The 24505-nt window shown below is 47.2% G+C and overlaps 10 protein-coding genes and 1 pseudogene across 14 annotated transcripts; 6 read left to right on the forward strand and 5 right to left on the reverse strand.

Annotated features, from left to right (window-relative positions):
• Positions 1-2580: 2580 nt before the first annotated feature.
• Positions 2581-4482, forward strand: LOC9629169 (dnaJ homolog subfamily C member 17). 3 transcript variants are annotated; one of them, XR_002993858.1, is made up of 6 exons: positions 2581-2732; positions 2789-3285; positions 3505-3723; positions 3809-3954; positions 4018-4127; positions 4209-4482. XR_002993858.1 is itself a non-coding variant. In XM_002961329.2 (4 exons), the coding sequence occupies exons 1-4, from the start codon at positions 2585-2587 to the stop codon at positions 3854-3856; spliced, it is 912 nt and encodes a 303-aa protein (XP_002961375.1). In that variant the 5' UTR covers positions 2581-2584; the 3' UTR covers positions 3857-3996. The 3 variants fall into 3 exon arrangements, 1 of the variants encoding a protein (XP_002961375.1); XR_002993857.1 differs by having other exon boundaries at positions 4018-4482; XM_002961329.2 differs by lacking the exons at positions 4018-4127; positions 4209-4482 and having other exon boundaries at positions 3809-3996.
• Positions 4483-4783: 301 nt separating this feature from the next.
• LOC9656539 (two-component response regulator ORR5) lies at positions 4784-6428 on the forward strand. Its single transcript, XM_002961330.2, has 5 exons — positions 4784-5438; positions 5514-5599; positions 5699-5776; positions 5845-5915; positions 5997-6428. The coding sequence occupies exons 1-5, from the start codon at positions 5204-5206 to the stop codon at positions 6187-6189; spliced, it is 663 nt and encodes a 220-aa protein (XP_002961376.1). The 5' UTR covers positions 4784-5203; the 3' UTR covers positions 6190-6428.
• On the reverse strand, positions 6360-9135 carry LOC9656540 (synaptotagmin-5). Its single transcript, XM_002961793.2, has 14 exons — positions 8938-9135; positions 8775-8885; positions 8651-8701; positions 8484-8604; positions 8292-8413; positions 8078-8179; positions 7955-8029; positions 7804-7883; positions 7604-7754; positions 7319-7549; positions 6897-7262; positions 6720-6833; positions 6505-6650; positions 6360-6446 (listed from the first exon to the last, which is right to left on the reverse strand). The coding sequence occupies exons 1-14, from the start codon at positions 9040-9042 to the stop codon at positions 6437-6439; spliced, it is 1785 nt and encodes a 594-aa protein (XP_002961839.2). The 5' UTR covers positions 9043-9135; the 3' UTR covers positions 6360-6436.
• Positions 9136-9201: 66 nt separating this feature from the next.
• On the reverse strand, positions 9202-13276 carry LOC9629170 (ABC transporter A family member 2). Its single transcript, XM_024679732.1, has 17 exons — positions 12801-13276; positions 12493-12724; positions 12244-12413; positions 12008-12193; positions 11861-11956; positions 11584-11784; positions 11365-11527; positions 11101-11309; positions 10934-11051; positions 10807-10883; positions 10657-10746; positions 10464-10607; positions 10111-10413; positions 9975-10052; positions 9746-9916; positions 9470-9684; positions 9202-9408 (listed from the first exon to the last, which is right to left on the reverse strand). Exons 1-16 carry the CDS (start codon positions 13164-13166, stop codon positions 9481-9483), a joined length of 2808 nt encoding a protein of 935 aa, XP_024535500.1. The 5' UTR covers positions 13167-13276; the 3' UTR covers positions 9202-9408; positions 9470-9480.
• Positions 13277-13287: 11 nt separating this feature from the next.
• LOC112347958 lies at positions 13288-14925 on the forward strand. 2 transcript variants are annotated; one of them, XR_002992913.1, is made up of 7 exons: positions 13288-13447; positions 13823-14067; positions 14122-14181; positions 14248-14310; positions 14367-14429; positions 14490-14592; positions 14655-14925. XR_002992913.1 is itself a non-coding variant. In XM_024679758.1 (6 exons), the coding sequence occupies exons 1-6, from the start codon at positions 13312-13314 to the stop codon at positions 14511-14513; spliced, it is 591 nt and encodes a 196-aa protein (XP_024535526.1). In that variant the 5' UTR covers positions 13288-13311; the 3' UTR covers positions 14514-14697. The 2 variants fall into 2 exon arrangements, 1 of the variants encoding a protein (XP_024535526.1); XM_024679758.1 differs by having other exon boundaries at positions 14490-14697.
• A 336-nt stretch (positions 14926-15261) lies between these two features.
• On the reverse strand, positions 15262-16586 carry LOC9629171. The gene is made up of 8 exons (XM_024682998.1): positions 16333-16586; positions 16212-16271; positions 16076-16145; positions 15961-16016; positions 15832-15907; positions 15734-15770; positions 15566-15680; positions 15262-15485 (listed from the first exon to the last, which is right to left on the reverse strand). The coding sequence occupies exons 1-8, from the start codon at positions 16554-16556 to the stop codon at positions 15353-15355; spliced, it is 771 nt and encodes a 256-aa protein (XP_024538766.1). The 5' UTR covers positions 16557-16586; the 3' UTR covers positions 15262-15352.
• A 2-nt stretch (positions 16587-16588) lies between these two features.
• LOC112349156 lies at positions 16589-17702 on the forward strand. The gene is made up of 4 exons (XM_024682993.1): positions 16589-17150; positions 17223-17447; positions 17494-17575; positions 17628-17702. The coding sequence occupies exons 1-3, from the start codon at positions 16608-16610 to the stop codon at positions 17557-17559; spliced, it is 834 nt and encodes a 277-aa protein (XP_024538761.1). The 5' UTR covers positions 16589-16607; the 3' UTR covers positions 17560-17575; positions 17628-17702.
• A 69-nt stretch (positions 17703-17771) lies between these two features.
• Positions 17772-19445, reverse strand: LOC9629172 (annotated as a pseudogene).
• Positions 19446-19600: 155 nt separating this feature from the next.
• Positions 19601-20660, reverse strand: LOC9629173 (tRNA-splicing endonuclease subunit Sen54). The gene is made up of 4 exons (XM_002961797.2): positions 20500-20660; positions 20319-20450; positions 19934-20257; positions 19601-19877 (listed from the first exon to the last, which is right to left on the reverse strand). The coding sequence occupies exons 1-4, from the start codon at positions 20640-20642 to the stop codon at positions 19745-19747; spliced, it is 732 nt and encodes a 243-aa protein (XP_002961843.2). The 5' UTR covers positions 20643-20660; the 3' UTR covers positions 19601-19744.
• LOC9629174 (beta-arabinofuranosyltransferase RAY1) lies at positions 20657-22875 on the forward strand. 2 transcript variants are annotated; one of them, XM_024682965.1, is made up of 5 exons: positions 20657-20984; positions 21042-21255; positions 21313-22041; positions 22118-22358; positions 22409-22875. In XM_024682965.1, the coding sequence occupies exons 1-5, from the start codon at positions 20677-20679 to the stop codon at positions 22855-22857; spliced, it is 1941 nt and encodes a 646-aa protein (XP_024538733.1). In that variant the 5' UTR covers positions 20657-20676; the 3' UTR covers positions 22858-22875. The 2 variants fall into 2 exon arrangements, with proteins under 2 accessions (XP_024538733.1, XP_024538738.1); XM_024682970.1 differs by having other exon boundaries at positions 20880-20984; positions 21035-21255.
• Positions 22876-22974: 99 nt separating this feature from the next.
• LOC112350758 (5'-3' exoribonuclease 4-like) lies at positions 22975-24219 on the forward strand. The gene has a single exon (XM_024687554.1). It carries the CDS (start codon positions 22975-22977, stop codon positions 24217-24219), a length of 1245 nt encoding a protein of 414 aa, XP_024543322.1.
• Positions 24220-24505: the final 286 nt, after the last annotated feature.

Consider the following 24505-nt stretch of genomic DNA (forward strand, 5'->3'; position numbering starts at 1 on the left):
AAATCTTCTCTCAATCCCCCTCCCTAAATTAGACTAGATTTTAAAGTTCGATTACACTCCCCGCATGGATAAGAAACCATGTATATCAAGCCTCCAGGTTCTTAGTACAACAAAACTTATTTATAAAACCTTCTAAATTCTAAGCTTTATGTGCATATTTTACTTCAAAACCCCGAGGGGAAATATTATATCCTAACAGTCCGGTATAAATACCCTTATTCCCCCACTTCGACCCAAAGGGAAGGCCCAAGCCCCTAGGAATAAACGAAGACCAATGAGCTACATAGTACTCAAATAAGACACCACTCTGTATAAGTCAAAAACACTATAGTTAATTTCCTTTCCTTGAGTGGGAGTTGTTTTCGAGCACTTCCTTGGGTAGCCCCTCTTGCAACCCCTAAGTTTGTGCTCATTTCCATCTAAAGCCACTAAACCCCCAATATCAACCTCAACTCAGTTTGGAAGCATTGCTAAAAAGTTCCTTTAATACTAAGTCCTAGACCTCACTATCCCTACTATACTTTTGGAAGCCCTATAAACCCCCTGCCCCCCATGCTTAATATTTAACTTCAAATTAATTATATAAGATGTGGAGGGGTAAACTTTTGAATTTAGTCATAAAAATTGCTGCCATATATTTGTGGAGGGTGTTCCATTATCAATGTTCACTTCTTGTGCTATTGGGTTGTATAGATGGTGGTCAGTTTGACATAAAGTTGAATGGTGAATTTTTTTAGGATTTCCTTATCATGGTGCTTAATCAAGGGGTTTGTGTGGACAACCTTGGTCAATGTATTGGTGAGTAGAATGTCTAATGTATTACATGCTCCAGTAACTCACATCAGTGGAGGGTCATGTAGGGAAGTCATCATAAATGGCTTAATAGAAGCTGTGATAGAATACAATTTAGCATATTGATAATCAAGTGGTTAGGATAAATTTCACTTCCTCTAGAGTGTAGTAGATGGCCATAGTTCCATAAAAGAGTCACCCACTAGGTGGAGAGCTTGAGTTGACCACTTGGGAATAAGACTATAATTAAATGTGGTTTTAGTGAATTATTATATGTAAATTTCCCCACAATTAGCTTATATGACAAATGACAAGGGTGGTACCTAGAAAAATCAAAGCATGAAGCTTGGAACTTTCTAGATAGCTTTAAGCTCAGCACTGATATTCACTCGAGTTCATCTGGATTTGTTGTTTTATGCATATCTATAACCAGCCTAAAAGGTTATTCAACTGGGAATAACTATTTTACAGTTTAAATTTAAACCAAAACATTGACGTTGCAAAGATCTGGAAAGCTAGTTATGGATCAAAGTCAAGGCAAAGACGAGCACTATAGCGAGCTTCCAAGTTAGCAAGCTTCATCTGGAAATCTCGCTCCAGCTCAAACCTACGCTGCACGAGCTGGGGATCCAATCCTTCTCTTGGCATTACGATCAGGGCAGTGGACAACGAGCTTCAGCCATGGGCACTTCATCACCCCTTCAATCACATTTATGATAGCGCTGCCATTGCCAAGGATCTTCATCTCGAGCTCACCAAGTTTGTTGAGGTGATGCCAGTTGGAGTAAACATCATTATGGAATAGAAAAGCAGCTCTCCAGTTCTATGGTGTAGCAAAGAAAACGAGATTCGTACCTTGGTGTTCTTGAAAACAAGACACCGGAGTCTTGTAAATCTCTCCACAAGAGAAAAGGAGAGCCACTCTCCCTCGATGATCAAAGCCTTTGCTCGATCAAACCCAGATATGCCACAAAACTCAGTAGTAAAATGCGCAAGCTCCAGCTCCTTCGGATCTAGAGTTGCAACTTCCAGTCCGTGGACGTGCAAACGCTTGAGACTGGGCGTCTCCAAATGGACGCGTGGGAGAGGGCAGGTGATTACGTTGAAAAGCAGCACCAGATTCCTAATCGTGGTACTCTCACAGGGAGGATCCATTGGCAGGTAGAAGCTCGAGCGGATCTCCATCACTTTGAGCTTCACAAGCCTTGGTGCAAGTGATTCTACCACTCCCCACTTGACGGTGATGCGTATCAACTGCCCCACCTTGCGGCAAACACCCATACTTGTCCAGACCACCCACGGCAAACCCCGAGATGATTCCAGCTCCAAGGTCTCCAGGGATGGCGAAGCGAAACGCAAGAACGGCTTCCAGGAAAACGACCCCCCACCGACATTGCTATCCAACACAGTGCGTAGTTTTGACAAGGTTTTCGCCTTGGATAGCTGCTGCAATAGTGCCTCTTGAGTCTTGACCAAGGCATGATTGTCCGGGATGTTGAAGCGAAAGACCATGGACGCTACCTGGAACTGGAGCCGTCTCACAGCTCCGCTTGACATTGCGAGGATCGCTACCTCGTGTCGCTCCATGCGCTGGAGAATGTCGATCACCACTTCGTCAAGAGCAAAAGGATCCGGCACCGCCATAGCCCAGATCAATCGTGGATTCCTATTTCCAACACTTCGATCTTTCGAAATCTAGTTCCAGCCAACTCAAATAGCCATTAAATTCTCAATTAATACTCATTTATTCGTGAAATTTAGGGTTCTTATTTCTAGGGTTTAAACAGGGGCAATGGAGGGGACGGAGGATCTGTACGCGCTGCTGGGATTGCCTGGAGGTGTCGATGGCGCTGCGATCCAGGTAACCGAGTTGAAGAAGGCGTGGAGGAGGCGCTGCCTGGAATGGCATCCAGACAAGCGCCCCGGCGATGCTACTGCAGGTAACTTGTAGAATCTGAGTGATCTTCTTCTCAAATTTCTCCTTCGTTTCTTCCAGCCGCTCAGTTCAATCGCATCAACAATGCGTTCGAGGTGCTGTCCGATGCCAAGGCGCGCAAGGCGTACGACGAGCTCCAGCTCCTCCGGAGGAGGAGGGAGGAGGAAAAGAAAGAGATGAGCGCCAAGCGCCAGAAGATGGTGGATGATCTACAAAAGAGAGAGGCGGCTTTCGAGCTCCAGCGCAGGGAGAAGGCGGCGGAGGTGAGCGCCGCGCAGAGGCTCAAGGAGGAGATTGCCAGGATACGAGTGAAGAAATCGCAGAAGACGATGGGTAGGAATGGGATCGAGCCTGGCAAGCCTGTGGATATCATCGTGAGCGAAGAGGACAAAGACAAGGCGCTCAAAGTTACGTGGGACTTGGCAGGCACTCCGGGATACGATGTTGAAAGCTTGCGCGGTATATTTCAGCGATTTGGCCCGGTTGAGGACGTGCTGAGACTCGAGAAGAAGAAGAAAGGCGTCGCGCTGGTGGTGATGGTAACTGCGCAGTCCGCGGTACGTATGTTCTCTCTTTGGCCTGGTGTTCTTTAAGGTCTTCTTTCTCAGTTGGTATGAAAATGGTCGTGCGAAGTTTCAGTTTTCTCTGTCTTCCTTTATGTAAAGCGTGGGTCTCTCGCTGGTTTCTGTGGCTTTGTTCTTGCGTGACGTTATCCTTTGTGCGATTGCCTTGCGTGTGCTTTCAGTCGCTAAGCTTGCGTCATTTCTGTGACACAGCTCGAAGCCTCTCAGTCGCAATGTGGACATATCGCCAATCCCTTGCTCGTGATTCCTCTCGGGAATCCGTTCAGGCAAGAAGGTGCAGAGAACCCTCGAGACACGAAAACTCCCGCGGCGGCCAGGGCCCCCTCCCCGTCCCCGGCGGCAAATCACGCTACACTCGCGGGCTCCGGTTTTGGTGACCGGGAAGATTTAGTCCTCCGCAAGCTCAAAGAGGTGGGTGACTTTGGCCTGTTCACAGGAAGTTCGTTTACTTATCCGGCAAGCTAAAAACTCTCTTTGTTTTTGCTTTTGCTTGCAGGCCCAGGAGAGGAAGAGAAAGATGGACGCGGCCGCAAAGGAGGGATGAAGACAAGAGTGCGCGAAGCACGCCTGGGCGATGCGTAAAAAGGCGGGGCTTGGAAGCTAGTAGAGGTGTCGAGCGCTTGTTCACGAGTCATGACAGTGGTAGGTCCTCGAATTTAAGCTCGCCGCTCTTGTTGTATGTCACGTTTACTTCGCTTCGTTTAGGTGTCGAACGAATCTGGAGCACAAAGACAAGCGCTAAGATCCATGGATCGATCGACACAAATCGCTGCGAGGAAATCTCCCGCCGGTTCGCGAGTCGAAGATCGAAGCGAGTGAGTTTTTTGTCCTAGTTTTCTTGTCTTGGATCAGGAGAGTAGCTAGCGCTAGCCTTTGACTCGACCGTTAATCTGTAGCTATCGTGGCGCCATCGCGGCCGACCAGCCCGGCTTCATCGCCAGTGACATCACAAGAACGAAGATATTGTGTGGATATGCATGGGTCCCACTGTGCTCCCGATCTAAACAACCACGCCCCGGCGCGACAATCTCCACCGTCGGTCGCTTACCATTTGGAAGATCATGATAAAAAATAGAGAAGAAAAGAATCCATTGGGCCATTGTTTAGTCGCCCAAAATCTTCCAACGTATCGCGGCAACTTTAGAAAAAGAAAAGCGCATATTCTTGGTCCCGGGCGGCATCTCTTTTCTACGCGCAAATCGGCGACCGTCGAATCGCGATCCGATCGCGCGGGCCCGCCACGTGCCGTCGCCACCTGCTTTCACTCAGCGCGGTGAAAATCGTAAAAAACCACCCGGCAAAATCTTCCATGCGATCCCGCCCGACAGGGACAGGACGGCCGGAAGGGGCTCGAATATCCCGCCGGCGGAATATTCGTACGCCACCAAGGGCCTGGATTATTCCCCCCGGCGGATCGTGGCCGTAGGATTTCTACCCGTACAGCTACGTACCTCGGGGCTTTACTAAATGAAGGTAAAGTGGTGGTTTGACTGGGCCATAAAAAAGAGGGGAAATGAGAAAATAGAGGGCCGCGAGTCGCGAGGTTTTAGCATAGCTTTGTTTCACCCGCAGGATCTGATGATCTGATCTCCTCGTCCGGAATTTGTTTGATCCGTGTCACCATTGATCATTTCTTCTTCTTCTTCTTCTTCTCTCTCTCTCCCCTGCGAGGAAAGAGAGGTTTTTTAGCTAGGTAGCGAGTTCTTCTCGGAACGAAGGAATAGCGAGCTTAGCGACTTACAGGCGCGGTGGTTTCCTCACTTTCGCTTTCTCGAGGAAGAGGAAGAGCGAGCGAGCGAGCGCGAGAGCGTTTTGGTCTCCTTCTTCTTCTTCGTGGTGGTGGTGTTCATAACTTCGTGAATCGTATCGATCGATCGAGCGAAGCGAGCAAATGGGGAGGCGGGTGAAGCGGTCCAATGGAGCTGCCAGCAGCACCGCGCAAGATCTGGGTAGCGAGAGCAGCAGCGGCATCGTCAGTAGCAAGGAAGGGGGAGGCCAAGTTTTGAGCCTACCTTCGACTTCCTCTTCCTCTTCTTCGCAGATTCATGTCCTGGCCGTGGACGATAGCCTTGTGGATCGGACCGTCATCGAGAGGCTGCTCAAGACGTCCTCTTCGTCGTTCAAAGGTAAGACAGATAGTCTTCGAATCTGGGCGATGAATTTCTCGATTGAAATCGCTTGCTTGTTTGCTCTTCTTGCAGTCACGGCCGTGGACAGCGCATTGCGAGCGCTGGAAATTCTGGGCATTGTCGACGGACAGGCTTCTCCAGCAGCAGCTCCTTCCGAGGTAAGAGAGAAAAAAAAATTAAATTAGCAGTAAGGCTAGTTTTCTTCACAGTCAAGTGAAGATTTTTTCAGAGGCTTATGGTTTTTGTGGTCGTCGCAGGGCATTCAAATCAGCATGATCATCACGGATTACTGTATGCCTCACATGACAGGCTATGATCTTCTGAAGAGAGTAAAGGTGAGTGAAAAAAATCGCTTTTTTTTCTTTTTTCGAAAGGAGGTTACCGATTTGCGGGTCCATTGCAGGGTGTTTCTTCACTCAAGGAGATCCCGGTTGTGATCATGTCGTCTGAAAACGTAGAACAAAGGATAAACAGGTTGGTTGAATTTGCGTAAACAAGTTAAAGACGACCTCGTTCTAACCGTGTGAATGGATGAATGGATGATCGTTTCAACAGTTGTTACGAAGAAGGTGCCGAGGACTTCATCATAAAGCCCGTGAAGCTGGCCGATGTCAAGCGCCTCGTTAGCGGTCACCTGGGGGGAAAGAGCAGCGAGGTTGAAACGTTAGCTGCGAATACCAGGAAGAGAAAGCGCGTCTTGGAGGACAATTCTCCTCCGAGACTCCATCAGAGAGTAGCAGTCCAATGAGCAGCGCGCGAGATCTGGTAAAGTCTTCACAAGTTGGGACGACACATTCTTCTCGTTCCTGCAAGGCTTTCAGTATCGGTTGCGGCAGCCAGGATTTTTGCCTCGGCTTTTTCCTCCTTTTTCCAAAGGAGCTGATTTTAGCAGCAAAAGCTTACCGGCACGAATTTGTATAGAACAGGGAACACTCTTTTTGTAGTGCTTTTATTACGAAGCAATTCACTTCAAGATGTTATCTGGCACCTGTCTGTCAGAATTTCCTACAAAACTTTCGATCGTCACCAGCAGAAAGATATGTACGTGACAATTCATCGTTACCCAAAGTGTGCACTAAGTGGTTGCGATGTCCACTTCATGTGAAGAAAAATCTTGCCGCTTTTAACACCATCCAGCTGGTAGCCTTCTTCATATTCTTCTTCTCGGACAACTCTGGACAGCGTTAGTGCACAGCGGCCCATGTAATCCTGCAGCAGTGACAATGTTACTGCTACGCGTCCAATAACTTCTACGGAGAAAATCATCATGCGACAGACCTTGCCAAACGTATCGTGATCCCAGATTTCGACAATTAACATATCATGAATGGCGTCCTCCACCACAAAATCAAACGTCTGGTTCCACTCTGGCTGGAGCGTTTTATTGAGCACCTGTTTTATAAAGTCACACAGTCACATATTAAAACTTGAAAAACTGTTATGTTTCCTGCTTACCTTAGTTCTGATCTTTTGATCGCTTTTCTTCATTCGCAAGACCGCATAAGGATCTGCCAAACCATTTGTGTCGGCCGCTATCAAGTTCTCAGCTCTGATAACGGTCACCGTAAGAACGCCGCGGTTAAATTCATCATCTTCATCTATTCTGGGAGAGACCAAGTCGACATGCGAAGGTTGGAAGCTTTGCGGAGATGTATCCATTCGTCTTGGACTAGCAAGAGTTTTTCCTGGACTAGCCTGTAATTCTTGCTGCGGATGCCCATTGCTGTTTGTCATCATCGTTTCCAAAGAAGTCATTGGAAACTTTCGTTTCAAGTAAGGATTAACTGTTCCATGCTCATGATAGAGGAGCTCCACTTGTACCTGAAATATAGCAATTACATTGCAAGAATAAACAATATAAAAATAATATACCAAACCTGTCCACGATACTTGTGTTCCTTGACATTGTCAAGATCTTTCACCAATGTGAGCCACACGTCTTTCAGGACTCCTGGTTCCAAGTTCTTCAAAGGGAAAAGAGCACCCCCAATAAACTCGGATGCCTGAACACCTTCATCGTCGAAAACTTGCACAGTCAATTGTTGAGTGGAAGGATCCTCAACGTCAAAGATGTACTTTTCATTCCAAATGGGATGTAGATCATTGTTCTGATAGTGCATCCCAATCAGTAAAAACTTCAATACTACAGAATTGGATGTTACCTGGGTCTTGCTTCTTTTCATGCGGCTGGGGATGGGCCTGATGAACGTTCGAGCAAAAGGATCAGACTTGCCTGCCAAGTCTTTATTCAATAAATCCTTCGCTTGTACAAGCTTTACGTGCAAAGTTCCAACAACTCGGAGTTCTAAATTTCTACCAAAACAAACGCATCAGTATAATACAAGGAAAAGCATATACATACGAGTAATCTCCTGGTACGATGGGAATTATTTGCCGCACCGGCCACAGCAGAGAGTCTGTTATTGCAGTTTTTATCATCTCCTGAGAGAGAGAGAAGAAAAAAAAAAAACATGTCGATTCCGTGACCGCAGTAACATTCTCTCGAGACTTACATCAATAGCTCCTGCCAGTCCGGGCACGGACTTAATATCTCCTCCTATCACTTTTAGTGTAAAATCCAGTTTTTTCTGCAGTTATAAGTGATGAAAACGGACAATTGAGATTGCTCCACGTACCTGTCTACGCAAAGAATACACAATAGCACCGAAGCAAGGAAGATCCTTAACCAGCGGTTTAAATATCACTCGAAAGATTCCAGCAAACGCCGCATTTTTCACCTACCAGTAGATCAATACGACTGGTTAAATACTAAAACAGAGCTCAACGAAGGAACTGGAACATCTGGAATGGAAATACGAGAGACAATCAGCGCCAGCGATCCAAACCAACCTGAATAGGTAGCGAGACACCGAAAGAAGTAGTGACACCCAATATAATGCTCGGATTGCCATCCCACTCCAACTCGATCTCCATTACGACTTCATTCTCCATATCGTCGACCATATCAATGCCTGTAGAAACAAGCGAATGTTAGTCGATCAACAAAACAATCAAAAGAAGAAAAGGGAAACGAAAGTCCACCTACAAACTGAGGAGCAACTGTCCCGAGCGTGAACTTATCAAACTTTAGAGAGGAAATAAGAGGTGGCTTGTACTGATCGAGTATCGGCTCTACAATAGTCCGGGCCAATTCAGACGCTGCCTGTGCATCAATCAAACCGCATTCGTGTTTATCCACTTCGAAGTACCTGATCAACGTAAGGCCAGATCCTTCGCAACTCCTGGTTCATCCAGCTAACCTACAAACAAATCCACGAAGAAAAAACAAACAACAATGCTGTAGAGTTCCATCGAGAATTTCCTACAGTGTACCTTGTGAGACTGTGAGAAAACTATCCACGGAGGCATTGGCTGTTTGTAATTGCTGAAAACCTTCCTTAGATCATCCAGGCTGAGCTTGGAGAGAGCGCTCGTCGCGATCGCCTGGAAATAGGAGAAGCAATCACTCCGGCGATCACAGGGAATGAGAACTTACTAGCCGCTGCCGGGAATGCGAGCGCCGATTCTCGGACAGGACGAAGCCAAGAACAAGCGTTATTCCCACGATGAAGCCCACGATGAAGCCGCTGATGAGCGCCATATCTCCAGCTCCCGCTCCTCTCGCCCGCCGCGCAAAACCTAGCCCTTGGCACCCATCGCCTTCTCGCCTTCTCTACGCGCACAAGAGTCTCCTGGCAAGATGGTAGTTGTGGCCACATGGCCCAGATAGTCACACGGATATAATCACAAGACATGGATGTTCGTACAGCATGGCGTTTTGTGGCCATGGTGTCGGTGGCGCTTTGGTATAAAGTGTCGTACAATAGAACGTCATAGCCAGCCATTACTGGCTACACTTCCATGACTTTAAAATACTTCTTTGATTCTTTCCCGGCCTTGTGACTTTATCTCTGGACGGATCAATCGATCATCTTCGAGATCGCCAAGTTTCTGGATCGTTTGGATCCTGGGATTGATCAGATGTTCATTTCTTCTTTAGCTCGAAGAAATCTAAAGATCAAAAGTACCTCTTTTCTTGTCACTCGAGAATGTTCCGGATCACGGAGCTCAACCTCGCTTGATCCATCGCTAGTGTTTCCGGAGCTGGCCTTAGCTCTGAGAAGTCTCGAATGCAAAGAGAGCCATTCTCGTCCTGCTGCCAGAAGATCTCCACCATCATTCCCAGTGGATGATCTTCGGTGACTGTGCCGGGGACTGGAAAGTATCGCGTACCAACGGGTACCTGGTGTATGACACGAGGATCATCAGTTACCATACCACGAAGTTCATGTTTTACTACTCACCATGAGAACCATCCCATCGGAGAGACGAAGTTGCTCCAGCCGACCCTCGGAGTTTTGGAGCTCAGCTCTCTTGGCAATGTTTAGAAACACGTCCTCTAACGTTGTCAAGCCCAGCTGGATGTCGGTGATGCCAAGCTCCTTCGACTTGTAGCTCAATTCTTCAAAGAAATCCTGCGTCGAATGTAAAAGTATAATGAGAACCGCTCTGGAAGTATTGATTTTTACGTACTGCGAGTTTAGGCTGGCTCTGAGGAACAGCGAACGTCACGTACGCTTTCGTTTCTTCGCAAGGAGAAAGGTTAAGATGCTGAAAGTGCAACGCAATTTAGCTTTTCTTTTATGATATGTAAAACTCCGAGGCTTACCTCATGAAAGTATGCCTTGATGCCAGCCCGTTTTACTCGTTCTTCCTCCTCGACCTCGGCAGCACTTCCAGAAAACCCGTTTTCAACGCCAACGCTGATCTTGTATCCAGTCCCATACTTGGACTTCAAATGGATTGAGCTCCCAATGCATTGAAGCTTTCCTTTGGCCATGATCGCGATTCGATCCGCTAGAACGTCAGCTTCTTCCATTGAGTGGGTCGTAAGAATTATGGCACAGTTTTTCTTCGCATCTTCTATCACGTCCCATACGTGCCTACGCATTATAGGGTCCATTCCCGTTGTCTGCCATTCAAAGAATGAGTATGATTTCCACAAGCATTATAAGCACTTACAGGTTCATCCAAATACAGCACTTTCGGATCTCCAACGAGTGAAATGGCAACACTTAATCGTCGCTTCATTCCGCCGCTGTAAGAATCGGATCTTGTGTTTCCAGCCTCTGTCAATTTAACTTTCGCAAGCATCTCCTCTACTTTCTGCATTCAAAAGGTTACAAAACACAAAAGAATGCTAGCATTAGCGTACCTCGCGTTGTTTAGTCTGGTCAATTCCTTTAATCTTTGCAAAAATGTGTAGATGCTCCCGTCCAGTTAAAGAGCCCCATAATATATCAAACTTTATGGAAAAGACACGGCTAAACTTTCTCAGATTTTTCCGAAGTCAAAAAGGTCTCACCTGTGGGCAGACGCCCATGTAGCTTCGAATACGGTTCATGCCGTGAGTACTTTTTATCGACTCGCCGTAAACATAAGCTACGTGCAAAGGTTATCTCCAACGATTACAACTCAACAGTTGAACTTACCATCGCCGGCAGTAACCGGAAGTATACCAGTTAAACAGTTTATTGTCGTCGTTTTTCCAGCTCCATTGGCACCCAAGAGGCAGAATAGCTTCTGATTCTCAATGCTGAACCAGCAGCCCTGCGAGGAAGTAATGAGCCTGTATGAAATACGTTTTAAGAATTATTACCTGAACAGCGTGTTGAGGAGGTACCCTTCGCCACCGACAGCAGCCTGTCTTTTTCCGTGAACCCGAGAATGTCTTTACCAGACCTCGTACTTGTACAGCAATCAGCGGATCAACATCATTTTGTTTCACCGAGTCTTCTTCGGCTTTCACATCGTCGTCTGTAGCAGTTCCAGGTGGTGGTGAAGGTAAAATTTTACGTCCACAACATCCTAGATAAGCAGAGACATAGTTACCAACAGCTTGAAGATAATCTCAATCTAATACCTGTTGTTTCTTTCTCATTCATGTTTCCTGTCCAGTAAGATGCATGTGTAAAGTAAAACCATGGCTTACGAACCCCATTTACATCCGGAAGAACGTTGTCAAAGTATATCGCGAGCACAAGCCATAGAAAGAATGTTCCTATTAGCCAATAGTATCCTTGCTCCTGGGACGTAAGAAATTTTTTGAGTCGTTTGTACTTCAAAACAAATAGGTGCTTACCAAGGTGAGGACACAATCAGTTTCATTATCTCTAGGAGGACAACGATTACGACCAGCCCAAGTATATCCGGAGCTTTCGGAGCTGGCCTTTCCCAAATCACTCATGCCAGCCGCGAAAATATTGGGAGGAAAAAAAGACCAAACAATTTGATACAATTTAGAATAGGAGCTGCTGTAAGGGAAACCAAATGCGGTCACCAACTGGCAGGAATTGATCAAAAAAAGGAGCCAAAATACGTATCAACTTAGTGAACTTTGTCAATAATAAGAATCTTACCTGTGTTACAAAACCGACAATGAAAACCACAAAACCAACAGTGTTTGCTGACGATGTTTTCGTAACGAAAGTGGACAGCAGAAAGGAAAAGGCCACCTACATCCAGCTGCAAATTGTCGAAGAACAACTTCAGTAGTTAATACGTACCATGTTCGTCTGAAAGAGAAAGAAAACGAGGAAAAGCACGCCAAAATCGTTGTCCAGGAAGAAATTAAACTGGAACATCATGCCGGAAAGGACCAGCACCATCGACGAGAGGAAAGTCAAGCACACGTCCCATATCAGCCATGTCGACCAATACACGGAATCCATCAACCCCATAACAGACATTGCCTGCTCAAAGCGTTTAAGATGATCAGACCATAATCGTCGATGAATCATACCTGACGAAGCTTGAGCTCCTTCTCGGAAACCAAATTGCTTAGCTGAATGACAAATCCAAACATGGTGGCAGCTAGCAAGAAAGTGGGACCGATAGTTCCGACCGTAGAAAATGTTGTTCTCGCTGGATGTGGATACTCTGCAAACGAGACGTTCCATCCAAGACTCGGATCTGTAGCAACTAAAAGTGAGATTCCTTCACGACCACAACGATAAAGAGAAGAAAACACTTCTCCCTTGGTTGGTCTTACCTCTTGTCAAAAAGCGACTGATCTCCCTCTCGGCGGCGGCTTGCAAAGGGAGCTGGAACTTAAACACAGTGTCCTCAAACGTCCCACGAATGATCTTGGCGGTGGAATTCGTTTGGATTCCATACGCGATCACGTTTGGCTGCCGTTCTTCCAGATGAAGAGCTCCAGGACACTGCAATGGATGCGCGAGGAGCCATCTATCCACGTCGTCCGGGGTAGCAAAGCCCAATGTCTACGATCGAAGAGAGAGCCATTCGCTAAATAACTAAAGCTATGAAGCTATGAAGCTATGGAGGAAGAAATCTTACCTTGGACGGTGGTATCGGACGCCCGGGATTGTTCCGCAATATTTCCAGCACGATCCGAGCTGCGGTAGCGCTGGAATTCCCACTCCACACGAAATCGTAGCACGGATCCCTCATGAAATACCCGGTCTCGCAAGGAACGATCGGCGAGATCGCCGTTGCCGGAGGAGACTTGACGTCCCTGTAGGAAGTAGTCCCTCTTCTACTCGCCTGGATCGCTTGATCCACGCCAAAGATGAGCAGCACGAACAAGAACGCCGAGGAGAAGTGGATTATCGTGGAGCGCTTGCGCCGCAGCGAAAGCATGATATTCTTGTAGAAGAGCGCCGAGAACTGGCGCCGGAAGAGCCATAGCACCGGCGTTTCCATCGATCACGCTAGAGGAGGAAAGATCTTTTCAGCATTCTAGCATTGTCTGCTGACAGGAGAATCTTTCCTCTCTCTCTCTTTTCCTGTGGATGCCGAAGAACCCTAATCGATCGAGCTTCTAGGTAGATAGGTGGGAAATATTTCCATGGCGGAGCTGCATAGCCGCGCCTTCCGTGCGGATTCCTCAGCGGCCAAGCGCGTCACGATCGGGCTTCCATTCCTCGCCATCGCAGCGTTCACGATTCTTGTGATTGGGCATCTTGTGAAGCGGAGAAATCCCGGTAGGCATTCTTGCCCTCTTTTCCTTCTCACTTCCTCCTTCGTGCGTGCCTCAAATCTTCTCCTTGACGTGTGGCCTACGACATGCTAGCGAAGAATGCCGACAGCCTCTGACTCTTCTTAGCGATTAACCTCGTGGAATTTTCCATTACTCCCTTTGTTTGACATTTTAGTTCTAGGCAACGTGGTCTTTGAAGTTTTTGTTTCTTTTTTTTCTTCCTGGCCTTGCTGTTTGTTCCTGATCGTCCGTGATCTTCCGTGAGCTCTGTGGACTTTTTCTTGTTCCTAAGAAACCACCTGTGTCTACCATAGATGAGTTTGAGGCTTTTCCTTGAGTTTCTTGGTCGATCGATCCGCTGACTTTTTAAAGCTATCAGGTGGCAAGCGTTTGGGTGGAGCAAACAACACAACAGGCCAACACGCTCCAGAAGAAAATGGTGACGGGGTCGCGGATGACGATGATACTGAGACGCAGTGCTTGGAAATCCCCGGGAGTATCGAAGAGCTCCGTGCTCGACGAATACGGGCAATGGAGAAGCGGCTTGCGAGAGGCAGCAAGTCGAACGATCCAGGTTCAGCGAGATTAACTCCTCTAGGAACCATGTTAGCCATTTCCAGAAAGGTGCCTTCGCTCTTTGTTTGCCGAGTTAGTGTCTTTAATCGTGCTCTGCCGCAGATTGACGAGCTCGAGAAGCAGGTTGCGAGTTTTCTCGACTCCAGTTCTCAAGTCCAGCAAGTTTGCGCTTGTTCTTGTTTTCTTTTTTTCTAGAGTTTTCTGACTCGTGATCTTTGGTTACCGCAGCATAGATGCGAAGAACTGGTGGAGAATTTGAAAAGTTTGCAAATAGAAATCGACGCTGTCAGTGTAAGCACATACCCTTGTGTGGATTCATCCATTAACAAAGCGAAGTTATATTCCAGAGCGATGAGGCTGTGCGGGAACACAGGAAAATACAATCTTGTCGCGTGGAATCTCTAATGCAGGTAAGTTTCTACATTTCTCGATTTGGGTTGTATAAGTAGCTAAGTTGCTAAACTCCTTAGGAACTACAACACAGTAAACAGTGACGATCAGTCGAAGTCTTCTTTACACTTTTGAGAATCATCCGCTCCTACGATCGTATGAACCTGTGGGAAGAAGAGTAGTGTAAGCAAATCCTCGTAGCTTAAAGATTGACTCAACTGTGTGCCGGGATGTTGTGAACCCAGACTTTGGTTCCAGGCAAGATGAACGCATCGTTTCTTATCTGCTCGCCGATAGCGTCTCTCAAGTAGCACCAGTCCACCTTGTTGGCTAGAATCTCCGCGGCCGTGGTTTTGCCTTGGGGATCGATGGGAATTTTCGCTATGAGCTCGTCGTCGGCGTTGTGGACGAGCGCGCAATCGCAGTCCTGGTGATGTACTCCAGCCGGTTGGAATGGCGATCGTCTCACGGTGTATGGCACTGTTTGATCCAGAGAAAAAAAAAATCAGTTTTTGATCGAGCAAAAGAGGAGCTTTCTTTGCGATACCTCGAGCGTAGAGAATCGTCCCGCGAGGGACGATGTCGTTGGCCCGGAAGACGCGACCCTGGCCATCGACGAGATCGCGCCGAGCTCCATAGCCCCAAGTTTCTTGGATGATTTTGGCGGGCTTTCCTTCTGGAGGGAAGGAGTAGAGCAAGGCGCACTTGGGATTTGGAAGCATTACCCTCACCGTGTCGTAATCCGGCTCCTCGTTCGCATTCAGGATCCTCCAATCGTTCCCCATTTCTTTGTTCGTTTCGGGCTCGCGCTTGCCCTAGATTTTAAATCACATTTGCCGCGAAACCAAGCTCCTCGATCGCCACCGTTCAAACTAGGGCATTTCAAATTTCAAATAAATTACATTTGCCGCGACGCAATCGCCACCGTCCAAGCTTAGATGATTTAGAGCTCGTCTTGGTACACAATAGGATGAGAGGGAGGAGCGAACTTCTTGACTCTCTGGGGGATAAATCTCCTCTTCAAGATATATGCACAGACCATGATGAAGAACAGAGCTCCAACGATTAGTATGAGCCTACACAAGGAGAAACGCACAGATTTTAAGCAGCAAAGTAGAACGAAAGAACTAAGTCGTGAGTCTGTTTGATCGATCACCTGTCTAGAACGTCATGGCGAGTCAGAACGGAGAGAAGACGTCTTGTCGTCTGGAACAGTGATGTTTGGCCTGAATACTCAGACTCGGTTTTGTAAAGCATGGTGCTCGAGTGATCTGGATGAGAATTTAGCGAAGTTTAGACACCATAGATTGGATGGAAAACTCACCAAGAGCTGACAAAGTCGTCGATCCCCGATCGATTTCCTATGGTTGGAAAGAGAAAATATGATTGATTTGAGCAGAAAATTGAGATTTTAGAACCAACCTGAACCATCAATTGTCTCGTTCGTCTCAATGTTTCCGTGACGTTTTCGGCAGCGGCAGCCATTCCTGCTTGAGTCCTGAGGTTGCAAAACATTATTATCTTTCAAAAGGACTACACTGACTGACTTACTCAAGATTTCGTCGTCTTAGCGTCCCCTCTTTACCACCAGAGAGTAACATCTCTCTCTGACGTAGCAACAGGCTATCAAAGAAAGATTTTTTCGCAAGCAAGAAGAAAAGAATACCTCTTCGTTTGCAGATTTTCCTATGTTGGACTTGGCTCGTAGATTAGCACTCCGGAGACTCAATCTCAATCTAGAGGCAAGGATCAGATCGAACAAGAGGCAAAGGAAACAAGAAAAGTTACAAAAAAATACTTACGCTTCATACTCGTCCTTAAAATTTGATAGCAAGAGCTCGTAACCCTCGCTAGCCTCTTCACTGATGGAAAAAAAAATTCATTCTCTTTCTCGCAGCTAAAACTATGATTCCTTTCCCCTACCTTGGGTGCTGTGGAATGAGAACCTCCATGTTTCCCATTAGCGATCGAATTGCCGCCAGGGAATCCTGCGCGAGCGCATTGAGACGCGGGAGAGACCTAGCGTCACCAACGGATCTACAAGCGGCGACGGCATCGATCTTGCTCTTGGCATCCCTGCGCATTCCCTCCCAGTCCCTCTCGATCTTCTCCAGCGCGCGCAGCACTGCCGCTTCATCCCCCTCCATTGACAAAGAAAATTTAGGGTTCTAGCCAGAAATTTTAGGGGTTTAGATACCATGGCGTCGTTGGCGATGGCATTCTCCTCCAGCTTCGATGGAGCCGGCCGGGTCTCGAGGATTTTGCGATCGAGATCGGCAGTAGAGCGCTCGATCAGCGCCGCCAGGCCATGCGGTATGTCAAGCTCTAGTATAAGGGGTCTGCATTCTCACAATGTAGCAAGAATCTCGAGAATCGCCGCGCGAAGAGAGGAAGAAGAAGAGCCGCAGGAAGAAGAAGATTACGAGCTGCTGACGCTTGAGAAGCTGCGAGAACAGCGAAATCTCATGAACGATATCATGAAGAGGAAAGTGAGGGTCTACAAGAAGAAATTTAAGCGGCGAGAGGCCAGGGAGCAAGGCACTGTGGAAGAGCAATTTGTGTCCACTTTCGATAGGCTGGAGCCATTCTTTGAGGACGAGAAGCCGTCGGAAGGTATGAAGCAGCTGCTGGCATTGGTGGAATCAAGTCGAGCGTTTGACGAGCCTCCTCCGCCGAAGTACCAAGTTCCACAGTGGCTCCAAAACGCTGGTGTGATCACATTATACGCACTCTTCTTATACGTGAGACTTTTCCTTGTTTCTCTTGGATTGCTGCTCATTCTTTCTTCGGTTTTTTCCTGTTGTGGTTTTCAGGTTGTGGTTTACGTAAATGAAGTTCTCGACGACTATGACGAGCGAAAGGCTCTTGAGAAGGAAGCTGCGATGGCCGATAAGGGCGAGGATCTAGAGAAAGCTAAGAAGAGCATGGAGAAGAGCCTAGAGAGCGAGTTTAACGTAGCGGCGGGGCGAGTTGGAACCACTGCGGAGAACCAAAGAAACGTACAGAAGGAGCCCAACGTGCTGGAGAGATTCTCTCAGGTAACATAGCATTCAGCTTAACGCTCATAGTGGTTTTTCGTTTCAGACCATCCAGTTGTGGCTACGGTCTCTTTGGTTTAGCATCCTCGGGAAGTGGAAAGGGCGATCTTAGCAGAATTGTAGCTTAGGTGCGTTGCTGCGATGATATTTATCTTGAAGCTAACATCCATTTCATGGCAGGACTGGACTCTCCTTTTGTTTTCTTAGAGTGCATGTACATTGACAGGGAAGAATGCAATCTTGTTCGCATTTTCAGAGATGTTGCGAACGTTCTTTTAACTTCTATCCAGCTCTTCGCTCACAGTGGGCGTAAGGTACGTCATTTTATTTGTATTCATGCTTGTGTTTGTCATTTACAACGTGTTTATGTAGACTTCGGGGGGAAGACGCCGGTTTGCCACTGCGATAAGCGGATGTTTTCTTGCGACGATCACCCCTTGTCTCTCCTCCATGTTCATGGTGCTGCCGTCAGGAAGGGCCCAGTGAAATGCTTGCACCAGCCGTGCAAGAGTGAGCTCTACCATGCACAGTGCGAGAGACATCCCCACGCACATCCTCCTGCCTGCTCCAAATGGTATGAGCTCGAAGTCGCAGCCTTTGACATCTATAGACGAGTTTATGAAGCGCTCGGGCATGAATTCTTCCGGTGAGTCCCATTGAGCTGGATCGCGTCCCATCGACCAAGCATTAATTAGAAGCCATGTTTTTGCCGGAATTGTGTAGCCTTTGAGAGTGCACGCTTCGATGGACTCGTGCGGTGCCATCATAGGAGCTGCTGGATGCAGTCGAAACGTCTCTTTGACCACAGCTTTGAGGTAGTGTAGATGATGAAGGTCATTCTCGTTCACCAGACGACTGTCACCAACAATGACATGAATCTCTTGCTGAACTTTTCTCAGGCAATCGGGATTTCTGATGAGCTCCGACAAGGCCCACTCGGTCGTAACTGCGGTGGTGTCTGTTCCTCCAGCAAGGATATCCTTCAGAGACGTAAGAGCGGTTTAGTTCTTATGAGAATTGCTTTGTGAGCTTACCAGGATCACGGCTTTTATGGCACTGTCCTCAATTCCGACCGACTGTAGGACGTCCACCAAGTCGCCAGATTTCACCTTTTCTTCTCGATGGTCGTCGACAAGCCTCTGTAAGATGCAATCAATCTTTTTGCTTGTCGTTTTTAAACGTGGAATGTATCCTCCAGGGTCAAGCCGCTTGAGAAAAGGTATGTAGTCGCCGAGATTGACTGCTCCCATCAACCGTACTGCCTCCAGGATCACGTTCAGTGGTTCTGCGTCTTCCGAGCACTCTCCATGACGGAACTTCTTGCCAATGGCCATGCGAGTTATAACATTCAAGGTGAGAGTTGAAAGCTCAATCTTCATGTTGAGGGGAACTTTGAGTTGTTCGGCCACTCTTTGCAGGAGATTTTGAGTTTCCTCGAGCCTTGTGTTCTGGAAACTGGAGAGACGTTTTGAACTAAACAGCTCCGTCGTGCAAATCTTCCTCATTTCCCTCCAGTAGGGACCATATTTGCAGCAAGAGATGTTCTTCGAGTTGTAGCACAGGCTTTGCGGGGAAATGAGAACAGGCCTCGACGCAAAGACGCGATCGTAAGACGTAAGGATTTCTTTTGCTGCTTTCTTGGATGAAATGACGATGGCTGTTTTGTTTCCCAGCTTAATGGTCATTATGGGACCGAACTTGTGCGAAAGCTTGTGGAATGACTGGTGTGGGAGCTTGAGAAGAAGATGGAGGTGGCCAACAATTGGCAGTGCCATCGGTCCCGGAGGCAGCCTCAATCGAGACTTGAGCATCAGCCACCATGAAACAGATATTACAGCAGTCAGAATGCAAGCGAAGGTGAGCAAAAACCAATTCATTTGAGTGCCGGGACTTGTGGACAGATGATCAAGAGCCTGACAGGCAACTACAAGCAAGGTGAAAAGAAGTGAACCTATGACAAACACAAAAGTCCCTGGAAGCTTCATCTTGCAGCAAGAGGTGGGCATTTGCTTGTCAATTTATAGTAGATTGAAGTCTTCGAATGTAATGCTTCTATTTTGTCTCAGTAAGAATTCATCGAGTCATGAGCGGGAAGTCAGTCAGATCCAACTTTCCAGGTCACGAGGTCAAGAGACGTTTAAGCACGACACAGGTGACAGAGAAATACTGTCATTGTGATGAATCGATATTACTCTTTCGAAACGCAAGTTCATGAGATCGACTTGACTCGCTTCAAGTTACAATGACATGATCGTTTTGATCATTTTGTCAAGAACGTCAAGCGTGACACACTGGTTCTAGGACAGGCATGGAAGCTCCACTGTGGTGAAGGAGAAAATTCCAACATGTCCACCTTGGACCGTCGCAAACTTAACTGGTACTTTGCTTCCCCGTTCCAAAGTGTTAACTTGGTTCTTGGTTGGAGCAGTCCTACAAGATCTGGCACGCTGGTATCAAAGTTTCGAGAAGAGTTCCAAGGATCTTACCTCGAGACACAGAGGCTGAAAAGCGGGACTCCAGGTGATGTCTTTCTAAACTGGCTGTTTGGAGCGTAGACGTCAAAGACCAACTTGAGAGAAGAAGAAGAATGATCATCTCTTTCTCTGTCGATCGATTCGGGTTCTTCCTTGGCCGTCCAATCCACATTGTGGCGAGAGACGACATAGCCAAGAGCTTTGAAATGCGAGTAGACGTTGTAAGCGTCCATCGAGCAGCCATTCTTTTCCACTCCCAGAAGCTCGAGAACTTCGTGGAGATCCATCGTTCTTCCTTGCAAAGTGAGAATGAGACATCCTTGCTCCACAAGATAGCTGGACCAAAAGATTTGAAGATCATTCAATCGAAAAGAATTTTTTTTTTTATATTGCTTACATGGTTTCTTCCACATTGCATAGCAGCGAAGAACTCCGAATCACTCCAGTCGTGTTCCAGATTTTTCCTCTTGGATTTGCGACTCGAGCCATTCCAATCCGACCATCCCACTCTGCCGTGGATGCATCCTTCCTAGAGAAACCAATCTATACCAAAAATCTCTACTGAAAATCGAGAGAACCTCACGATCACAGTCGGTCCTGGAACATCGAACAAATCCTCGGCGCGTTTCCTCGCTGCGATCCACTCCTGGCGCTTAGCTGGTGCGAACAAACGCCGGATCCACGATTGGATCCACGCACGGATCCACGAGAAAAGGAGCATTGCTCTCAAGAACCCTAATTTTTGTAAAATCCCAATGCTAGTCTCGACATGGATTGTGGGAATGGCGCTCGTCCTCGCCTCGCTCTACGCCACTCACAGGATCGGTCTGCCGCACGGCCGCAATCTCCAGCTCCAGTCCACAAATCCAGCGCTGAATCTCACCATTTTTGCAGCTCCATCCAGCATCGAAGCCCCAGTGCAGCGCCTGGCGCTCCATTCGTGGCTGGATCTCGTCCCGCCGCCCTGTGTGGTGCTGCTGGGATCGGATCCATCGCTGCATCGAGTGGTTTCTTCCCTTGATCAAGAGCATTGCATCTCGGTTGAATCAAACGTGGATTCTACGTAAGTTGTTGCGAAATTTTTTGGGAAGAGTGTTCTAAGGATCTTTACAGAATGTAGCTTCCAGGGAGTGCCATTCTTCCACTCGATGGTCGCGAGAGCTCGATCAGCCAGCTCGGGAGTAGTAGTTCTCGTTGATCCGGACGTTGTTCTTCCTCCCAGCCTCACCAAAGTTCTTAGTCATGTCAGGAGCCTCCAGCATCGTCACTGGCTCATGGTTGCCACGTCCAAGACACTGCCTGGATCTTCTCTCGCGATCGACAAGCTTCACCAGGTAAGAATCTTCTTCTTCTCTATGGTTTCCTTCTTCAGCGATCTCAATTTGATGAAGGTGGAGGACTATGTCAGCAAGAATGGTCGCTGGTCCGAGTGTGGTGGAGTAAAACTCTGGGCTTGGAATCCATCCCAGGTACCACTTCACGCTGGTGTTCTTCCACCTTTTCGGTATGGAGCTGGCTTCCACAACCAGTGGATGCTAAACGAGGCCATAGCATCAGAGCTGCGGGTGGTGATTGACGTGAGTGAAGCACTTGGAGCGTTCCAGATACTCTTGAACAACGACACAATCCAAGCACCACCATCGAGCACCTGGGAAGTTGATGCCAATGCTCGACTAGCGAGAACTTACGGCTCCTACGCTTTCAAGCCACCACATTTCTCAAACCAGCCGGTAGCCAGGCTCTTCCCTTGTGGATCGCAGCTGTGCCATCAAAGCTGTGACGCTGGAGGGAGAAGCCAGGCCTTAATGACGAGTTTCCGGCGCTATGTCCACGAAAGTGAGAGTTCCTGCGGGAAACTTTCAGCTCCACAGCTAGATTGTTCTTCATCGCAGCACCAGGTTTCTGGAAATCTCTCTTCGATCACCAGTGGCTATTCGTACCAGCTCGAGTCATTGCTGCTCAAAGTTTCCAGTCCGGACAAGGTAGTGGTGCTCACTGTCGTAAGTCACAGCTACAGGGACATGCTAATGAGCTGGGTGTGCCGGCTTCGCCATCTCAACGTTACGAACTATCTGGTAGCCACCATTGACAAGGAAATGTACCAGTTCGGGATTCTACAAGTAAGTCACCCTCCTCCTCTGTTTATTTCTCTTTGCTCTTTGTGAAGTTCTAAGACTTGGAAAAACTCTATCGCAGGGATTGCCTGTATTTCGAACGGAGTCTGGGAGAAGTGATTCCAAGGATTGCACGTTTGGAAGTAGCTGCTTTAAAACAGTGACCAAGTCCAAGTCTAGAACCGTGCTGCGAATTCTGGAGCTTGGCTACAGCGTTCTCTTCAGCGACGTGGACGTGTATTGGTTTAGCAGCCCGATTCAAGAGCTCATGGCTTTCGGGCTGGGAGTTCTAGCAGCACAAACGGACGAGTACAATGAGAAAGGTATGGTACGTTTGGAAGTTTAGCTCTCATCTATATCACACTCTTTCCAGAAGCTGTTAATCTCCCTCGCCGACTGAATTCCGGCTTCTACTTCGCGTGGTCGGACAACGCCACCATAGTTTCCTTCCGCAAGATCGTGAAGCACGCCGCCAAGTCGAAGCTCTCGGAGCAGCCAAGCTTCTACGACGTTTTGTGCGGCGAGGATGGGAAGCACAGGAAAGGCAATTCTTCGTGTGTGGAGCCGGAGACCAATCTCACAGTCGAGTTCCTGGATCGCTGGCGGTATCCAAACGGAGCCTACAAGCTCATCTGGGACAGCAAAGACGTGAGAGGAACTTGCCAGAGACTTGGCTGTGTGATTCTCCACAACAACTGGAAGACCGGACACCAGCAAAAGATCGAGAGACAAACGCGAGCAGGCTTGTGGGAGTATGACCCAGAGACGAGGATGTGCTCGAGAGCTTGGAAAAATCACGAAAACTCCAAGCATTTCTATTGAATGGTAGTTTAGTTAAAACGTGGTTAACGTTAACTGCCTTTTAGTTTATATAGGGAAAAGGTTAAGGATGCCTGGATTATAAAAGGATCCAATGTTGTAGAAACCCTTGTCTCTCAGATGGGAATTCCAGTTTATTTTGCATCGGTTTTGAAAGAACACCCGGACTGCGTTTGTGATGCCAACACGGGGCTGCTTTCAACATGCGCCAACTTGTACGTAGATGTAGGCTCCGCCATCTTTGTGATTTTGGAGAGGGAGGACTGCCCCGCCACCTTCGCCGGCTTCTATCGAGAGTTCGTGGATTCCATGCACACCATCTTGAGTATCGCGTCGCCCAGCAAGCTTGTGTTCTTGGCTCTCGATGGAAGGCCTCCAGCTGCAAAGACTTTCCACAAGATCTTTAAGAAGTCCAACGGGCAAGGTACTGTTTCGAAGGAGGAGGAGCTGGATCCGTCATCCGTGGATGATCGGTTTCTTCCAAAGAAGGAAAAGGAAAAGTTCGCGATGGTTTGCCATGGAACGCCATTCATGGACGGTGTGGTGAGGGAACTGCGAGGTCTTGTAGCTAGAATGAGCAGTGCCCATCCAAGGATGAAGTGGATTCTCTCGACAACGGAGGAGGATGGAGAGGGAGAGCACAAGATCTTCAAGCACATCAAGACTGTGCCTTTCAATGCCCACGACACTTTCTGCGTGGTTGGACGTGATGCGGATTTAATCATGCATTCCCTGGCCAGCCCGGTCTCGAAGAAGATCAACATTCTCAGGCAAACGCCCAGCAAGGAAGGAGGCATGGATTACAAGATTTTAAGGATTGACAAGCTGATTCGGGACTTGGAGGTTGAAATGAAGGAGCCCTCCAAAGTGAGATCGAGATCCGCAATGAGGGACTTCGTGTTCATGTGCTTCTTCCTCGGGAATGACTTTCTCCCGAACGTGGGTTTTTCCAGCGTGAAAGATGGTGTCAACATACTGCAAGCGACGTACAAGGAGGTTTTCTCGGAGATTGGAGAGTTCCTCATTGATGTGGAAGGGCAAATCAACATGACAGTTTTGGAGAGCTTCGTCCGGAAACTCTCCAGGAGAACGACGACGAGGCCAGCACAGGACGATTGCTCCTCTCATGAAAAAAACGAGTCCTTCCTCGCGCTTCTCAATTGGTGCTGCAATTATTACTTCAATAGTTCGGCATTGCCTGAGTCTTACTATCGATGGGAGACAGCTCCTCCTCTGGAAGAATTCGCTGCCTTCATCGCAAACCATCAGCGAGGTCCTCAAATCAGCCCAGCAGCACATGTTACATTAGACTTAAGGCCGCAATGGCTGAAATCATATACTTTTGTCACATCACGCCAAACGTAGGATCAACACGTTTTATATATATATATATATATATATATATATTTATATATATACACATTTATATATATATATATATATATAAATATACATACAAAGATATAGAAATATATATATATATATATATATATATATATATATATATATATATATATATATATATATATATATATATATATATATATATATATATATATATATATATATATATATATATATATATATATATATATATATATATATATATATATATATATATATATATATATATATATATATATATATATAT

This window comes from Selaginella moellendorffii, unplaced genomic scaffold, assembly GCF_000143415.4.
Source record: "Selaginella moellendorffii unplaced genomic scaffold, v1.0 SELMOscaffold_1, whole genome shotgun sequence".
Classification (NCBI taxonomy): Eukaryota; Viridiplantae; Streptophyta; class Lycopodiopsida; order Selaginellales; family Selaginellaceae; genus Selaginella; species Selaginella moellendorffii.

Excerpts from the sequence above, each read along its gene's own strand:
- LOC9629171 (XM_024682998.1), bottom strand. The coding sequence starts at position 16,556 with ATGGAGGGGGATGAAGCGGCAGTGCTGCGCGCGCTGGAGAAGATCGAG. Across the intron at positions 16,017-16,075 it reads GAAAATCTGCAAACGAAGAG|AGAGAGATGTTACTCTCTGG; the intron begins GTATTCTTTTCT and ends TTGCTACGTCAG. Across the intron at positions 15,771-15,831 it reads CGAGACAATTGATGGTTCAG|GAAATCGATCGGGGATCGAC; the intron begins GTTGGTTCTAAA and ends TTCCAACCATAG.
- LOC112347958 (XM_024679758.1), top strand. The coding sequence starts at position 13,312 with ATGGCGGAGCTGCATAGCCGCGCCTTCCGTGCGGATTCCTCAGCGGCC. Across the intron at positions 13,448-13,822 it reads TGTGAAGCGGAGAAATCCCG|GTGGCAAGCGTTTGGGTGGA; the intron begins GTAGGCATTCTT and ends TAAAGCTATCAG. Across the intron at positions 14,311-14,366 it reads TAGAAATCGACGCTGTCAGT|AGCGATGAGGCTGTGCGGGA; the intron begins GTAAGCACATAC and ends GTTATATTCCAG.
- LOC9656540 (XM_002961793.2), bottom strand. The coding sequence starts at position 9,042 with ATGGCGCTCATCAGCGGCTTCATCGTGGGCTTCATCGTGGGAATAACG. Across the intron at positions 8,886-8,937 it reads CGCATTCCCGGCAGCGGCTA|GCGATCGCGACGAGCGCTCT; the intron begins GTAAGTTCTCAT and ends TCCTATTTCCAG. Across the intron at positions 7,550-7,603 it reads TGAAAAGAAGCAAGACCCAG|AACAATGATCTACATCCCAT; the intron begins GTAACATCCAAT and ends ATGCACTATCAG.
- LOC9629169 (XM_002961329.2), top strand. The coding sequence starts at position 2,585 with ATGGAGGGGACGGAGGATCTGTACGCGCTGCTGGGATTGCCTGGAGGT. Across the intron at positions 3,286-3,504 it reads TGGTAACTGCGCAGTCCGCG|CTCGAAGCCTCTCAGTCGCA; the intron begins GTACGTATGTTC and ends TCTGTGACACAG. Across the intron at positions 3,724-3,808 it reads TCCTCCGCAAGCTCAAAGAG|GCCCAGGAGAGGAAGAGAAA; the intron begins GTGGGTGACTTT and ends TTTTGCTTGCAG.
- LOC9629174 (XM_024682965.1), top strand. The coding sequence starts at position 20,677 with ATGCTAGTCTCGACATGGATTGTGGGAATGGCGCTCGTCCTCGCCTCG. Across the intron at positions 20,985-21,041 it reads GAATCAAACGTGGATTCTAC|CTTCCAGGGAGTGCCATTCT; the intron begins GTAAGTTGTTGC and ends TACAGAATGTAG. Across the intron at positions 22,042-22,117 it reads ACCAGTTCGGGATTCTACAA|GGATTGCCTGTATTTCGAAC; the intron begins GTAAGTCACCCT and ends ACTCTATCGCAG.
- LOC9629170 (XM_024679732.1), bottom strand. The coding sequence starts at position 13,166 with ATGGAAACGCCGGTGCTATGGCTCTTCCGGCGCCAGTTCTCGGCGCTC. Across the intron at positions 11,052-11,100 it reads CTCCTCAACACGCTGTTCAG|GGCTGCTGGTTCAGCATTGA; the intron begins GTAATAATTCTT and ends ACTTCCTCGCAG. Across the intron at positions 10,747-10,806 it reads ACATGGGCGTCTGCCCACAG|TTTGATATATTATGGGGCTC; the intron begins GTGAGACCTTTT and ends TTTTCCATAAAG.
- LOC112349156 (XM_024682993.1), top strand. The coding sequence starts at position 16,608 with ATGGCGTCGTTGGCGATGGCATTCTCCTCCAGCTTCGATGGAGCCGGC. Across the intron at positions 17,151-17,222 it reads TATACGCACTCTTCTTATAC|GTTGTGGTTTACGTAAATGA; the intron begins GTGAGACTTTTC and ends TGTGGTTTTCAG. Across the intron at positions 17,448-17,493 it reads TGCTGGAGAGATTCTCTCAG|ACCATCCAGTTGTGGCTACG; the intron begins GTAACATAGCAT and ends TTTTCGTTTCAG.
- LOC112350758 (XM_024687554.1), top strand. The coding sequence starts at position 22,975 with ATGGGAATTCCAGTTTATTTTGCATCGGTTTTGAAAGAACACCCGGAC.
- LOC9629173 (XM_002961797.2), bottom strand. The coding sequence starts at position 20,642 with ATGCTCCTTTTCTCGTGGATCCGTGCGTGGATCCAATCGTGGATCCGG. Across the intron at positions 20,451-20,499 it reads GGACCGACTGTGATCGTGAG|GAAGGATGCATCCACGGCAG; the intron begins GTTCTCTCGATT and ends TGGTTTCTCTAG. Across the intron at positions 19,878-19,933 it reads TTCAGCCTCTGTGTCTCGAG|GACTGCTCCAACCAAGAACC; the intron begins GTAAGATCCTTG and ends CAGATCTTGTAG.
- LOC9656539 (XM_002961330.2), top strand. The coding sequence starts at position 5,204 with ATGGGGAGGCGGGTGAAGCGGTCCAATGGAGCTGCCAGCAGCACCGCG. Across the intron at positions 5,439-5,513 it reads GTCCTCTTCGTCGTTCAAAG|TCACGGCCGTGGACAGCGCA; the intron begins GTAAGACAGATA and ends CTCTTCTTGCAG. Across the intron at positions 5,916-5,996 it reads GTAGAACAAAGGATAAACAG|TTGTTACGAAGAAGGTGCCG; the intron begins GTTGGTTGAATT and ends TCGTTTCAACAG.